This window comes from Rattus norvegicus, chromosome 19, assembly GCF_021556685.1.
Source record: "Rattus norvegicus strain SHRSP/BbbUtx chromosome 19, alternate assembly SHRSP_T2T, whole genome shotgun sequence".
NCBI lineage: Eukaryota > Metazoa > Chordata > Mammalia > Rodentia > Muridae > Rattus > Rattus norvegicus.
In genome coordinates, this window is record NC_141552.1 from 15,541,385 (window position 1) to 15,558,281 (window position 16,897).

General features: G+C 42.3%; 4 protein-coding genes across 8 annotated transcripts in view; 2 read left to right on the forward strand and 2 right to left on the reverse strand.

The window, feature by feature from the left end:
- LOC147998859 (disks large homolog 5-like) overlaps positions 1–7,215 on the reverse strand; it is a 31,434-nt gene extending 24,219 nt beyond the window's left edge. The window contains exon 1 of the mRNA XM_087595533.1: positions 7,059–7,215. Coding sequence (XP_087451659.1) covers positions 7,059–7,185 — 127 coding nt within the window. The 5' untranslated portion in view covers positions 7,186–7,215. The remainder of the gene's footprint in view (positions 1–7,058) is intronic.
- LOC147998836 (uncharacterized) overlaps positions 1–16,897 on the reverse strand; it is a 924,038-nt gene that overhangs the window by 692,570 nt on the left and 214,571 nt on the right. The window lies entirely within an intron of this gene.
- Positions 1–16,897, forward strand: part of LOC147998853 (uncharacterized) — a 343,457-nt gene that overhangs the window by 203,455 nt on the left and 123,105 nt on the right. The window lies entirely within an intron of this gene.
- Positions 3,219–16,897, forward strand: part of LOC147998860 (disks large homolog 5-like) — a 71,411-nt gene continuing 57,732 nt past the window's right edge. For 2 of the 3 annotated variants that reach the window (XM_087595577.1, XM_087595578.1), the window contains exon 1: positions 3,219–3,542. The gene's annotated coding sequence lies outside the window, so the exon portion shown is untranslated. The remainder of the gene's footprint in view (positions 3,543–16,897) is intronic. The other variant, XM_087595579.1, reaches the window with a different exon arrangement.

The window sequence follows — 16,897 nt, forward strand, 5'->3', positions numbered from 1 at the left end:
TTCTAACAGTAAGCATGGAGATCCAGAAATGGGAACTCATCTCCTTTAAACTTGTTAAGGAATGAAAAGAAAATACTTCTAAATATGGCCCTACTTCACCTTATGTCCTCTCCCTTGTGGAAAATCTGGTAGGCATTTATTTGGCTCACTCCTGCAGACTGATTTATCCTGGCCAGGTCCTGTCTCACAGAGGGACAATTTCTCTTATTTAAAGCTAATTATGAGGATGAGGTTAGACTTCTTTTAGGTGGAAAAGTATCTCTGGGGTAATTGACTTAACTGGGGATAAGACAGTCTGGGCCACTGATCAAAGTGTCTAGGTGGATCTGTGGTCCCTTTGTCAAGAAAAGATCCAGGCAGCTACTCACCTTGTACAAGAACAACTGGATAACGGTCATATTTAACCCTCCACCAGGCCTTGGAATACACCTATCTTTGTGATTAAGAAAAAATCTGGCAAATGGAGATTGTTACAAGATGTAAGGAAGGGGAATGCAGCCATGGAGGCTAAGGGGCTCTGCAACCAGGACTGCCCTCTCCCACAGAGATTCCCGAAGGATGCTCTGCGTGTGTTATAGATTGCAAGATGTTTCTTTACTATCCCTTTGCATCCAGATGACAGGAAGCCTTTGCCTTTAGTTTACCCTCAACAAATTTACAAAGGCCTTACCAGAGGTTTCAATGGAAAGTGCTCCCACAGGGAATGAAAAATAGTCCCACTTTGTGTCAAACATTTGTGGATATGGCTTTGTCTCCCACTCGTCAACAGTTTCCTGAGTTGTTGATTTTTCATTCTATGGATGATATTTTGATTGCTCATTCTTCCCTGACTTTGCTGAATCAAGCTTTGGATAACCTTATACAAAGTGTGCGTAAGTATGGGTTAATAGTGGTTCCTGAAAATTTTCAAAAGGATCCCCCATACAATTATTTGGGGAGAATTCTTTATTCTGATCCTATTTCACATGCAGTCTTAAGATTTAGGATGGATAAGTTGAAAACCTTAAATGATTTCCAAAAACTGCTAGGAGAAATCAACTGGATTAGACCTTATGTAAAATTTTCCATTGGCCAATTAAAGCCACTTTTTGATATTTTAAAGAGAGATCATTGTCCCAAATCTCTCTGAGTGTTAACTCAAGAGGGACAAAAGGCTCTGCAGGTGTTTGAGGAGGCCATCCAGGCACAACTCACTGTCAGAATTGATTTATATGAGGCCTGTGAATGTGTTATCCTGCATACTTCCCTAACACCCACCGGGGTTATCTGGCAAGAACAAGGACCTTTAGAATGGATCCATTTGCCTGCTCCCTCCCCACGTTTTGATTCCTTATTATGATTTAGTAGCTCAGCTCATTATGCAGGGTAGAGAAGGATTAGGGGATATTGGGTAAAGATTTTGAATTGATTAGAATACCCTGCACCAACACTCAGGTTGAGTGGTTGCTAAATTTTTCTGGTTCCTTTGCATTAGCTTTTGTCTCCTTTAAGGGGCAAGTGTTATATCATCTTCCAAAAAATCCTCTGTTACATTTTCTGAATTGACAACAAGTTATATTTCCTTCTGCCTTCTCTATGGAGCCTTTAGATCAAGGAAAAATATTCTTTACCAATGGTTCTTCAAATGGAAAAGCCATTCGTTATTGTTTCTGAAACTGACACCAGGACCTCCTTTACCTCAGCTCAAAAGACAGAGTTATATGCAGTTATTGAAGTTTTTTCTCATTATTCCTCGATTCATTTTAACCTCTATCCTGACTCTCAAAATGTGATAGACTCTTCCCTGTTATTGAGATAGCTGTGATCAACACAGACAAAACAACAATTAATACCTTATTACAAAAATTATAACAATTGGTGCGTCAACACTTGATTCCTTATTTTGTGGGACATACTCGGGCTCACAATAGTCTTCCTGGACCTTTAGTCACAGGAAACTCATATGCAAATTTATTGACTCAGGGTTCGCTTTTAGATGATGTTAGTAGAGCAATTGCCTCCCATGGTATTCACCACCAAAATGCTCAGGCACTGAGATATCAATTTTCTTGACTAGAGAGGCAGCTCGTCAGATTGTAAAACATTGTTCTGCTTGTCCTACAACACTTCCAGCTTCTCTGCCTGGAGTTAACCCTCAAGGACTCAAGCCTGGAATCCTACGGCAGATGGATGTAATTCATGTTTCATGTTTTGGAAATTTTTCCTTTGTTCAAGTGACTATTGATACCTTTCTGGAGTTATTTTGGCCACAGCCAGGACGGGAGAAGCATTCAAGGATGTACAGCAGCATTTGTTTGCTTCTTTTGCATTTCTTGCCATCCTGCTGCATCTGAAAACTGATAATGTTCCTGCTTATCAATCTAAAGCCTTTGCAAACTTTTGTATTAAATTTGTTATTAGACACACTACAGGCATTCCATATGATCCTCAAGGGCAGGCAATTATTGAGAGATCTAACCAAATATTAAAGACACAGATGGCTAAGGTACAGGGAGGAGAATTAAAATATGTCTCCCCCACTCACTTATTATCATGCTCTTTTTGTAAGTAATTATTTGAATAACCAGATGTACATCTCTCCTGAGAGACACAGCCAGAATACAGCAAATACACAGGCGAATGCCAGCAGCAAACCACTGACCTGAGAATGGGACCCCGTTTGAAGGAATCAGAGAAAGGACCGAAAGAGCTGGAGGGGCTTGGGACCCCATATGAACAACAGTGTCAACCAAGCAGAGCTTCCAGGGACTAAGCCACTACCTAAAGACTATACATGGACTGACCCTGGGCTCCAACCGCATAGGTAGCAATGAATAGCCTAGTAAGAGCACCAGTGGAAGGGGAAGCCCTGGGTCCTGTCAAGGTTGGAGCGCCAGTGAACTGGATTCCTCAGGGGAGGGCGGTAATGGGAGGAGGATGGGGAGGGGAACACCCATATAGAAGGGTAGGGGCAGGGGTTAGGGGAATGTTGGCCTGGAAATGAGAATGGGAATAACCTTTGAAATGTAAATGAGAAATACCCAGTTTAATTTAGATGGAAGAAAAAGAAGAAAAGGGAAAAAAAGATTCTCAAGGTAGATCTGCAACAGCGCCATTGTGATCCTAGGGAACATCACCATCCCTTAGATTTGCAGAAAGCTGTTTCATCTAAGTGGAAGGGACCAGATGTTCTTCTCTCCTCCGCAAGGGGGCATGCATGTGTCTTTCCACAGGATGCCGAGTCACCAGTCTGGATTCCGGACCGCCTCATCAGATCATACAATCCCAGGGCAGAAAAGCAGAAAGTCTCCCCTCAACAACCGACAGTGAAAGATGAGAGCGGAGCGTGCCTCATTCCTGATGACGCCAGACAGCTCTGAGCAGCGCCTCACTTCTGCTTTCACCAGGCTTCAGCTGCATGGTCGCTCATCTACCACGCTGTTGCCAACTTGGGATCAGCTTCAAGAATTGGTCTCTGCTGCAAGAGATAGCGTGCTTCCTCTCCGACTCCCAGTTACTCCCTCCAATCTTCTCCTGCTATGCTTTCACTGCTCTTCACCCAGGTAATTATTTTTCTCTATGCTGCTGCCCAAGACTCTTACTGGGCTTATTTACCTGATCCTCCCTTGTTTCATGTGGCCCCTTGGGAATTTGGCCTTGTCAAGGTGAGGAGAAAGTAGTTCTTATTTCAAAGAACGAACTTTGACTTGCTACAACTATTCTGGAATCGCTGACTCCCTTCCCACATGCTTTACTGTTAAAAATGACATTAAAGGGTGTTTCTCTTTAGAGGAGAGAGAGTTAATTTCAGAGTCTCCAACTCCTCGAAAATGTGCTTGTAGTGACGATTCCACCAGTCAGCGAGACATTCAGTTTCTAAAATTATTTTTACCTTTTAAAGGAGGCTTTCATTATTCTCCTCCATCTTCTTCAGGTCCTTTGCCTTCCCTTTTGTTTGCTTGTCAGAATGGCGAGGAGCTGATCTCTGATTGGGAGAATATTGCTATTAATGGCTACCCTAAATGGTGGTCTTGCGGTTTTCTCTCCAAAGCTGCGTACTTTACTCCCTTTAGCCCTACAGCTCAAACTTTTAAACGTTTAGATTGGTCTGTTAGTAGTCCAGAACATGATTATCTATGCAATTGAAACAGTATAGGTTTACCAAAGGAGATGCTTCCTTACCGACCTCCCCTGCTAATGCCTGGTTTGCCCCTGGATGGGCTTCCCCTACCTTTCCCCCAATTTTTAATTCCCACTTGCTTCCTGTTCAGCCTGATCTATAGCGTCTTTTGGCTGCTCCTCATAAAGTAACCCTTATTAGACCTCGTTCTGAGGTTAAGAGAGTTTCTGCTTCCGTTTTAGCCTGTGTGGCTGCTCCTTTCTCCTTTCTTTCCTCTGAAGAGCATGGCGATTTTTCCCTTGTCAGGATGGTCATGGTGTTTATCATGTTACTTGCATAAATTGTCAATTATCTAATTGTCTTACTGTTACAAGGAAAAATGTTTTTGTCATAGTACGACAACCTCCTTATGTACTTTTGCCTGTCTATGTTAATGGGACATGGTTTTTTGATCCTGGCATAGAGGCCATTCATCATGCCTCCTCTGTACTTCATAGAGGCAGGCGTTTTGTGGTTGCCTTAATTCTGGGTCTTACTGCTCTGATTGGTGTAATGTCTCCTTTTGCCTTATCTACTACTTCTTTGGTTAGAGAGGTCCACACTGCTCATCTAAGTTATCTAAGAATGTTAGTATTGCTTTATTGATTCAAGGAAAGATACATGGAGGGTTTGAAGTCAGGGCGAATGCTCTAGAAGAGGCAGTTCTTTATATGGGACAAGAAATTCAAAATATTAAGGTTAGATTATTAGTACAGTCATTCTTTGTTTAGAAGGAGTGTGTTACTCCCCTGCCTTATAATGAGCCAGTCCCGCATGCCCATAGCTTATACACTGTCTGCTGGAGTGCGGAACACCCTGCCCTGCCCTGCCCCGCCCCGCCCCGCCCCGCCCCACCCTGCCCTGCCCTGCCCAAAGAGCAAGGGTTAGCCCTGCTCCTGCCAGTCCCGGGAGCCCATAGCTTATACACTGTCTGCTGGAGTGCGGCTTTGCTCTGCCCTGCCCTGCCGTGGTTTGCATTGCCCTGTGGGCTCTCACTTCTTTGGCCAAAGACTTTTGAGATCTGGGCTCACCAAGCCCTGCACTAGGCAACACCTAGAAGCCAGAGCCAAATGAACAGATGCCAGGCTTGGCCCTGGGGACTGGTGTCTCCCCTTCCCCTGAAGTGTTTTCCCCAGTTCACCACTCCAGGTTTACTTTGCAGGGACCCCAGTAGGTGGCAGGCTTTGCTGATCCTCACCTGTGAGCCTGGGATAGTGGTGGGATGTAGAGTTGCTGGAAGACTTTCAGGGAGATGCAGGCCTTTCATAAACTCCTCAACCATCCTGTGCCCTCGCTGGTTCGCTCGCCCCGTGGAAGTTGGGAAGCCACTTTTCCCTGTCCTGTGTGACTTTCCCTGCATAGTGAGCTCTCCTGCAGGAGATACTTTCACATGCTTCTTTAAAAGCACCTGTTCCTCAGATCTAGATCAGCTGTGAAAACAGGCTTCTTCAAGTCAGGGTGAGAGCTACCCCTCCCAGCTCAGAGCTGCAACACCATAGGAGCCTCCAGCCCCAGTGCTGGATGGGTCCCATGGAGGAGTTAGAGCAAAGTGCCCCTTCTGCGAAGTGACTCAGAACAGAAGGTTCAGAAGTGACAGTCAACCCCCAAGTGCTTCTTCCAGGAGAAAGCAACCAGCTGTCCCTTTTAAACAGTTGTTGCCTCACATATGACCCAGCTGTATGACTGGAGAAGATTTCCTGGAGTTTAGTTGCCCAGAGTGTAAGCATTTCATGATTCTAAGACAGCCTCAAATTAAAACCGAAGACTCTTATTTTAAAACTTTTAAAAAATGAATCAAGTATAAAATACCAACATGAAATAATCATAATCAGAATTGAGCTAATTCCTGTGAAGTCATTTAGTTTTTCATTTTCTGCTTCTATTTTCAAGGCATCTAGAGTAGCACTATCTGAGATCCTAAGGCCTTCTATTATGGTGCTACCCATTCATTCCTCTCTCCTTGAGGACTTCTCAGGTGACTTAAGAAAACCTGATTTCTTTTCAGATTGTCCCCAGCTGGTGTGATCTCTCTGTCGATGGCCCTTGCCAAAAGCTGCAAAGGCAATGCATTGTTTTACAACACAAAATTCCAGACATTAATTTACCAATAAAGTCTCAGGAGTCAGATGCTGTATTTAAGTAAAGCTCCCAACTGTCCTTCCTAATTCACTGTTCCCCCAGAAGAAGGGCATTGTAGCTCTCTCTGCACACTTTCTTAAAAATCCTACAACTGAAAGACTTTCCATTGCCCTACTTATCTTCATTTCCTATCAAGTTGTGCCTTGAGTTGCTCTAGACCTAAGTGCCCTTTAGCTTTGCAGTAAAGGTGTGAGGTAGGTGAGCTGAACAGTAATAAAGTCCATGTTCACAGTAAACAAAGAGCTCTTGCATTAAATGTCTGTGCCCTGGTGATGCTATACCACACAATAGTTTTTCATTAAATAATACATTCATGAAGATCACAGTGTGATCAAAAATTTTGCTAGTTAGAAGAAATCAGAGAAGGTCTAAAAACATAAGGTTATTGCCTGGAGCACAATTCTCCCCCTTTTCCTACTGTCAGATATACACTGTATTTAAAGAAGCAATGATAGTGAAGTACATTGATGCCCTGTCTAAACTCAGAAAAGGTGGACCCTCCATGACTCCTGATGGGGTTTTTATATCAATGTAACATAACAAATGCACTGTAAAAGTAAAGACCAGAAGTTCACAGTATAATAGCATTTGCCTTACCATATCCTCCCAGTGGGGATGGAGAATCTAATGTTCTGAAATCTTGACTTTAAGGAATTGTGATATTCGTGGAAATTCAATTCCTTTTCAGATGCTCCAGTTGTTGTGGCCCATTGCTAGAATGGTCAGCGTAAGCCTCCAGCCCCCCTGACAGGAAGCTCAATATATACTGCTCAGAACTTACTCCACATTCCCCAGAAGTGCTGTCTTTGTCCATCATTACTTTGAGACGAAAGGCCAGACTCCTTCACTCTAGTCTCTCCACAATCGACGTTCCCCCTCCCAAAACGCTTGCTAAGACGGGAAAACATGTCTTAGGGTGTAACCACCAGACTCAGACTGAGAGAAACTAGGGCCCTGGTTGTCACTACAACACTGGTGACATCACAGAGGATGCCAGAACTCTCTAGGAGACAATAGAATGTCCAAGAAGGGACAGCTGATGTCATGGGGAGCAGACTTTGCCTCCTGCTAATGTTCTCCCTGTACTGAGCATAAGCAGAGGTGCCCTTTCCAGGAGTCTTTCCCAGGGCACAGCCACTGAGCATCTCCTGCTTCCAAAGCCAAATTTTCCTCAAGGCTTGATTATAAAAAACCTTAGTAATTCCTATGCACCTAAATGAATGTTTCCTTCCATATCTTACACAAAAATGTCTCATCATAACTCAAATTGTCCTCATTCACCAATGTTAGCCATTAAAACTTCCTGAGATTTCATACCAGCTTGAATATGCAGTCAAAAGTTCTCTTGTCTCATTATGTTCTGGTGCTTTAAATCACATCAAGAAATAGTCTGCATGGTAGGTTACAACATGGGTGTGTGTTAGGGGAACACTCATGAAGTCATGTGCTTAACAATCCACAATTGCCAGAATATTCCTTAGGAGAAAGAGTTGAAATCTTTATGGTGCTAGGAAAAGTGTGGAGACCAGTTGGCAGAGGAAAGTGCAATATTGGAGCCACCAGTGAAGGGAACCTCATGCTAATCAGAACTGACTGCCATATAACACTTCCTACAATCTTCATATGAGAAGCTTGAGATTTTTGACTGACTTTTTCTTTTTCTTTCTTATGTTTTGCTATATAAGTTGAGAGAAAGAGATAGGGCTCATGCTGCTTGTGGGGTTCTTGTCTCTGCACCAATGTCGCCAAAGGAGCACTGCTCACAGGCCTGAGTAAGATATACCATGAGCTTCTATCAGAAAAATAAAATAGTCAAGAGATATAGGGGGTGCACATAAACGTCTAAAATGAGGCTATAAACATGATTAAGTGGATAGAGCAAGGTCCCAGCACCTGTACACTGGGAAATGGCCACCCCACCAAACACAAAAGCATCTATCATAGTAAAAAATGAATACTTTATAGAATGCACACACTAACACTGATTGATCTCCTCCTTAGTTCAAATTTTGGGGGCAAATTCATGGCCCTAACTATCTTTCTCTCAACTTATATAGCAAAAAATAATTAAGAAAGAGAAAAGAAAAAGTCAAAACAAAAAGCTCAAGCTTCTCATATGAGGATTGCAGGAAGTGTTATATGGGAGTCAGTTTTGATTAGACCATTTTAGATAGAACAGTGCATAGTGACCCTTAATGTGCTGGGCCCTATATAAAGATTTTTGCAATACTGGAATTTTACCAAACCTCATCCAGAACATACAGAAGAGGCAAGGATGTGATCACCATGTCCTTGCTCTCTATTAGGGTATTTTTCTGCGTCCTTGATTGTCAAGCATATAACAGCAACAATCTGAAATAGCTGGTAGACACTGAGAATCGTGGGTGAAACTATAGTTGTGGGTTACACACCTCAACTGTCAAAGGCCAATGCTGTACTCACAGTCCTTGGAGGACACTCTTGTAAGCCTATGTATTGAAAAGTGGAAAGAGGTTTATCTGAGCTTAAAGTGCATCTGGCCAGCTAGGTAGAGGGCAACTTGTGATACTTGAGACCCGTCTAAAACCAGCACAGAAACCCACACTTCTTTCCAAGCATCATCTACGAATTCTCGATTATTTACCATTCTCTCCCTACCAGTTTTTCAGTTTTGAATGGTAGAAAAAAACTGGAACTGATCTTTCTATTCTAAGGACATTGATCTCTATTTCCTTAGGTCCACATTAAGAGTGCATACAAATGGATATCACCATCTGAACATCTTAGTATTATCTACTCTGTATACGTAGCATAATACTGTGCCTATGACAGTCTCAAGATTCCTTGAGTGTTGTTGCCCCATCAAGAAGTGTGAAGAACTGAGGCCAATCCTCAGGGATCCTTTCGAGGGATTAGAAGAAAGCCATCAGAGATACTCCACTTCTTTGTCCTTAGATTAAATCAAGTTGACACAATGTGAACCTGGTGGGCTATTTAACCATGCATCTTTCTCCCAATCCCTCTTTTCTGAGTTCAGTCCATGGCAGAATTCGTTCCCCACCATCCTAGATATTTCTTGGTATATTTCCACTAGAGCCAGGTTTCTTTCTTTTCTTTTTTAATTGGAATTAGTTGTAGTCAATCAACTGCTGCCGCATGTAAGAAATGATTAGTATCTATTGTAACTTACCACACTGTATTTGTGTATACAAGTACGTTATTGGCAATCCAGCATTATTGAGGAATTGGAAACCAGCGCTTTGGCCTTGCCTTTCTGTGCCTAGTCCTGGCTCACAGGCAGCAGGGGGCAGACCTTGAGTTCCTCTTCAGGGACAGAGTGATGTTGAAAGGGCTCTGAGCAGGCAGAGCAACACAGTTGAGGCAGCTCCTTTCAGTTATCAAACACATCATCTCCTTCCCATCTTAAGGGCTACTGCTGAGGTCTTGCCCCCATAGCTACCTTAACAGCAGCGAATTTGTTACACAGCAGCCACTCTTTCCTATTGTGCTGTAATATGCCTCCACATCATGGATGCCAAGAAACAAACTAACAAAAGAAAAACAAAAAAAACCTGACACTGAACTGTGTGGTGCTGGTCACATACCCTGTTTTGTTCTCTATGTTATGAGGTTTGTTATTATTAACAAATTCCCCAACTATAAGCTTCACATAGGACCCATGAGATTCAAGGAAAATAGGAACAATTATGAGAAAAATGGCCTGAGTCAGGGACATAGACAGCAGCATCCAGCACTTGGGCGTGAGCCCACGTGGATCTTGCAATGAGCTGGCCCTCAATGTCCAGGACACAGTTGTGAGCTGTTGTTCTGGTTGAACTGTATTGGTGTGTGCATTCAATGAACTACACCTATTTAAATGAATTCAGTGTTGGTGTGGTTTGAATCCAGACCCCTTGACACCAAATCTTCCCTTTGGCAGCATTTAGGAGAAGAAGCTAAGGTCAGGAGAGGTGACATCTTGCCATAAGTTATGTGACAAGAGGGATGGTGAAATGATCCCTTGTGACAAGAATCAAGGTTTCCTCTGTGGTACTTAGGTCTATACTGGTCCTGTGCAACAGCTTCAAGAACCCATTTCTGATTTCCCTTGGGATTCCCTTGATGATGCACTCAGTCAGGATTGGAAACAACCAAAATGGTAGTCAAAGTGCTTCATTTAAAAAATGTAGGGAACACTGCAAACTCATGTTTCAGGATATTTGATTACATTGTAAGCCCCAAGATTTGTTATTTACTTAAAAAAATGTACGTCTGGTGGTGTAGGTCAGCACTAACACAGACATTTACCTCTAGAGCTTGGTGGTTTTTATTGATAGAGAAATTGCATAGAATCGCCATAAGGACCTGTGTCTTAGGTCTGTTTCCCTAGTATATCCTCTATATCTATCATGATGGTGATCATGTTTCTGGCTAAATGTATGTGTGTTTACTGGGGAAATGAGTTTAGTGACGTGCAAATATTATTTAAACCTATGTATTAAATGTTGTCATTTTGTTAATTTTTGTGGTTTTTATTGGATTCTTTTGATTGACTGTCGTAGTTTTATTAAATCATTTCCTGTTTTCTCTAATAGTTTATGCTTCCCGTCAAGCTAAAGTATTCCTTTTAGGATCCTCTACAGAGCTGTCTTACTGGTTATACATATTGTGTTAAATTTATTTTTAGTGTGCATTAGTCAGCACAGTAGCTGGGCAGCTGCCTGCCCTCCATGGTATCAGATCTACTTTCCAAACACTAACGCTCAACTCTTACTGACTGTGTAGCATCTTGGCTGCTCTTTGTTCCCCTTGGACAGCCCTCAGGACCAGGCTCTCCTCTCCCTTAACCATGGCTTCTGTCCTCTTCCTCTCTCCTCTCCATCACACACGTTCTTCCTTTATTCTCTGGCAGCTTCTTCCTCCTTCTTCCCTCCTCAAGATCCTCTCTAGCAAAGCCCTCAAGGCTCACCTCCCCCATCTCTCTGCTCTGCGGCTGTTGGCTGTTGGCTTCTTTATAATCACAGTTAACTGGGAGCAGGGTCAGCGTTTGGGGGTTAACCAGTCTTGAGTTCTACAAATTAGCATTAAATAAAAGCAGAATTAGACTAATACACTACAGGGATTTCTTTAGTTTTGTTTTGGTGTAAGTTTTCTTTTATCTTTTCACTTTCTACTTTATTTTAGGCTATTTTTTTATTAATTGGTTATTTTATTTATTTATATTTCAAATGTTTTCCTGCTTTCCAGACTGCCCTCATCAAATCTTAAATCCCATTTCTGCTCAGCTTTGCCCATATCACAGTGCTCCCCCACCCACACATATCCATTCCCACCTCACAACTCCAGGATCTCCTTTTGGTGGGGCAACAGGCCTCTGTGTAGTCAATGGCCTCTCCCCACATGGATGCCTCTTAAGTCACTCCTCTTCTACACAGTTACCTAGAACCATAGACCCATCCTTGTATACACTTTTGCTGGCAGTTTTGTCCCTAGGAACTGGGGGATTGGTGACAGAGGGTCTGGTTAGATATTAAAGACCAATGGTTGCTGCTGTGTCTTCTTTTTCTGGTTGTAGGTGAAATTATGTTTGGGTGCTTCTCTTCTTATTTTTGAAATTATTGTGAGGTGATTAATTTCTTGTTTTTTCTTGGGTATAGTTTAGCTCATTGTCTTGGAGTTTTCCTCCTATTATCCTCGGTTATGCTTCTGAGTTTAAATTTGTATTTGTCATAAAATATCTTGGTTTCTCCATTCATGGTGATTGCGAATTATGCTGCGTATAAGAACCTGGGTCTGCATTACATCTGTCCAGGATTTTTTGGCTCTTTCAGTCTCCGTTGAGCAGTCTGGTGTAATTCAGATAGGTCTGAATTCATTTCTTACTAGATATTTATACCTTACCCTGTATAATATTCTTTCTTTTATCTGTGTATTTAGTGTTTTAATTATTATGTGAATGGTGAAATTTTTCTGGTTAAATTAATTTGCGTTCTGTAGGCTTCCTGTACCTTTATGGCCTTTAATTTCTTTACCTTATGGAAGTTTTCTGCTATGATATGTTGAAGATGTTTACTGGACCTATGAACTGGAAATCTCAATTCTCTTCTATATCTCTTATCCTTGTGTTTGGACTTTTAATTGTGTCCTGAAATCCACGGATGTTTGGATTCTATAAAACATACATGTTTATCTGAGATGAGCTTAATTTTGTGCTTTGTTGGTGACCTCCTTTACCCCAACTCTTCCATTTAGTAGCATGTTGGATAATGAGACATGGTCAGCAATGGTGACTTCTTGCCATAAATTATATGAAAATAGGGAGGTGACTTTATGTGCGTCAAGTATCAGTAGTCTTCTGGGTAGTTTTGGTCCCCGGTTGGCTGTATGCAACAGTTTCAAAAGCCCAGGATTGATGTTCTTTGGGATTCCCATGGTGATGCACACAGACATGACAGAAAAAGGCCAGAATACACAGGATAGTACTTGACTTATGTAATAGAGAGAACATTACTAAGTTATGTTACAAAATATTTGATCACACTCTGATCTTCATGAATGTATTATTTCATGAAAAACTATGTGTGGTATAGCATCGCCAGGGCACAGACATTTAATGCAAGAGCTCTTTGTTTACTGTGAACATGGACTTTATTACTGTTCAGCTCACCTACCTCACACCTTTACTGCAAAGCTAAAGGGCACTTTGGTCTAGAGCAGATCAAGGCACAACTTGATAGGAAATGAAGATGACTAGGGCAATGGAAAGTCTTTCAGTGGTAGGATTTTTAAGAAAGCGTGCAGAGGGAGCTACAATGCTCTTCTTCTGGGGGAACAGTGAATTAGGAAGGACGGTTGGGAGCTTTACTTGAATTCAGCATCTGACTCCTGAGATTTCATTGGTAAAATTGATGTCTGGAAATTTGTGTTGTAAAACAACACATTGGCTCTGCAGCTTTTGGCAAGGCCCATGAACTGAGAGATCACACCAGCTCGGAACAATCTGAAAGGAAATCAGGTTTTCTTAAGTCACCTGAGAAGTCCTCAAGGAGAGAGGAATGAATGGGTAGCACCATAAGAGAAGGCTTTAGGATTTCGTATAGTGCTACTCTATATGCCTTGAAAATAGAAGCAGAAAATGAAAAACTAAATGACTTCACAGGAATTAGCTCAATTCTGAGTATGATTATTTCATATTGGTAATTTATACTGGATTCATTTTTTAAAAATTTAACATAAGAGCCTTCTGTTTTAATACTAGGCTGTCTTAGCATCACAAAATCCTTACAAACCCTGCCTGGCGCCCGGCATCTAACACTACTGGGCTAGATATTCTACTTTTACCTTCGTCACCATCAACAGCTTCCATTTAACCAGTGTCCATGCCAGGCAGACACTGAGCAGGTTGTATGTTCTGTTAATCTCCACTACAACCCAATTCAGCAGAAACACCTCCAATTTACACCTGAAGAAACCACAGCTCAAAGCAAATGAGTATCAGGGTCCCCTCAGTCTCACTGGCTGTCACTTAGACCCACATCCTTCTCTGTACAGGGAAGCCATGGGCCTGATGTGAGCTGTGCAAGCTGACTCCCCTGAGATGATCAATGCTATTCTTGACCCTGGAAGAATTTAAGACAAGGTGACCCACAGACTCCTGGGGTAGATTCTGCCTCTGGGTTCTAGGGTGTGACATGGTATTCCTTGCCATGGGTCTCTACTCACATGAGGAGTCTGCTCCCATGTGTCAACTTCTATGGCAGTGGTTCAAATCCCTCCTAATGATGTAACCCTTTAATGCAGCTCTTCATGCTGTGGTGACTCCCATCACAAAATTATTCCATTGCTACTTCATAACTAATATTGCTACTCTTATAAGTTATAATGTGCAAGGTATCTTATATACAATCTTTTTGAGTGGTTGCTCCCCACAGGTTGAGAAACATTGCTTTATATACTTTTTTTTGAGAAGCCTTCATCTGAGGAGGACCTGATGCAGGTGTGAGAGCAGAGACACCCTGAAGTAGTGACAAGTTAGCAGGCCCAAGGCTGCTTGCCTTAATGGCAACAGAGATTCCTGGCTGAAGGCACAATCTGAAATCACTGTCCCCAGGACATTTCTTTCTTTTTTTTCTAAGTTTATTTAATACTTAATAATAATTCTTTGGTTTCCGGGCAAACATCCCCCTCCCCCCTCCCCTTCCTTATGGGTGTTCCCCTCCCAACCCTCCCCCATTGCCGCCCTCCCCCCAACCTGTTTTCACAGCTGAGCTAGATCTGAGGAACAGGTGCTTTTAAAGAAGCATGTGACAGTATCTCCTGCAGGAGAGCTCACTATGCAGGGAAAGTCACACAGGACAGGGAAAAGTGGCTTCCCAACTTCCCCAGGGCACTCAAACCAGGGAGGATTGTTGAATTTATTCATTGTCTATTGTTATATCCCCCTTTTCATTTCTAATTTTGTCAGTTTTGGTATTGTCTCTCTGGTGTGCAGTTTGTTTCAGGAACAGGTTGTGTGTCTGGTGGATATTCTCAACAACAAAAAAAAAAAAAGAAATGAAAAAGGAAACAAAAAAAAAGCAAGCAAACAAACCAACAAAGAAACAAAAACCCTACAAACAGCTCGTGGTTCCCTTGACTCTTTGTATTTTTCTCCTTGTTTGTAATTGATTGATTTGATTTGAGCCTTGAATTAATTTCCTGCCATCAAATCCTACCACACACTCTATAAGATGAGGCTTTGCCTCACCTTGGTAAGAGCAACATGTAATAAATGAAGCTTATGCTGTTCTCTGTAGTGGGGATGACATCACAATCTCACTGCAAACCATGCACAGCGCGGTTTAGGCTGTATTAAAGTAGCCCACGATTTCAGTGCTCCCTGCGTGCCATGAGACAGTAGTAACATGAGTCTGCCTGCACCTGGACAGTTTTCACTAGGGACTACACACACACACACACACACACACACACACACACACACACACACACACACACACACAAACGCACACCGCCTTTACTGACATGGTGCACATTCTTTACACACCAAAAATAAAGTGAGCATATATGAAACACATCAATAATGGAATCAATGGAGGGAGTTGTGGGGAAGCTGGGGCTTAGAGTTACTTAAAGGCCCTATGCAGGCTCAACTTTTGTTGGAGGGGAAACTTCAAGTGCAATGTGGTTCTTTATTTTCTTTCTCTCTAAGGAACACAGGGTTAGGGTAGGACCTACAGATTTGAGCATGTCGGGTAAGTACAGGGACACTGAATTAAATCCTAGGGATGGAACACAATGAATCTTCTACAAGATTACAGAGCAGCCTGGATGAAGATTCTCAGGTGAAAATGTGGACATCTCAAGGCAGGCACTGGACAATGGCTGTCAGTCTTGACTGAAGACTGGAAATGGTTTGCTATCTCATAGGAAAAGAAGGCCCCTCTGTCTACACTGTACTCTAAGGACAGTTTATTAGGTTAGGCATGACATGAACTATTGTCTCATGTCACAGATGTCAGTACAAAGTATCCAAGGTGTTGTATGCCAAAGGTAGCATTAACAGAACAAAGCACACAGTGTCATGAAGACATAAATCATGAGTTTGTGTAGCAAGACCCAGGCCTCTTCCAGGTTCTTAGATAGTAACTGAGAACCTCAAATACGGTAGTGATGTGATAGTGTGGGGTGAATCTAGTTACAACTACTTTCTATCATGTCACAGAGGACACTTTTTGTGTCATGGTCAGCTTAAAATGAATGACTAGACCTAAGCATGAGAATAACCAAATACTACATTGCTTCTCTAGCTGCTGAGCTTTTAAAAGCCCTGGGGTGACAGCAAGCTTTTGTGGACATTCTGGATTATTCCTTCTGTACTTTAACTCTCTGAGTCACCTCCACTCTCAGTAAGTTAGTTCAATTCCATGAATTCGAAATCAGTCACTGGAAAAAATACATTCTCAATACGATCTCAGATTGGCCATGGAAAAAGGGTACCTTGAACTGTCCCACCTAGGTTCTGGGCTTGCACAGGCCTGCTCTCCAGAAGAAAGCTGTGTTCACAGCTGCAGGCTACATTCACTATGGATGCTCTTGAGGTTCCTCCCTAAATGGCTCAGATTAAAATAATTTTCTTGCTAACAATCAAAAAACTGATTATGCCAAGCTGGCCTAGAAGAAGCTAGCTTCTTTTCTGTATTTTATCAGTTGTGCACAATACATATGGTCATCATTGATAACAGTTGAAAGATCTGCTCTAATATGGAAACTAAGTGATGCTGGAGGATGATCCTGACCCACAATGAGCAGTGGGAACACCAGAGCCCTGTACAGATGCCTGGCAACCTAACACGTTGAGCACGCACGGCTCAGTAAGTTCCCTGTGAACACACATCTCCTGAGATCTCTCTATTTAATTGGAGGTGATGCTGTCCACCTAATACAGGACCTCATGTGGAATAACAGAAGCCACCTGCAGGAGCTGTGGTGATGACTCACAGGATAGAGCATCTGCTGCTCTCTTAGAAGAACCACATGGACCCTAACAATTGGGTAAAGCATGTCAGTGATTATATCATAAAGTGTGTGCTGAGAAAAAGCCACATTATCCACACAAAAGACACTGTCACACTGAGTACCCCT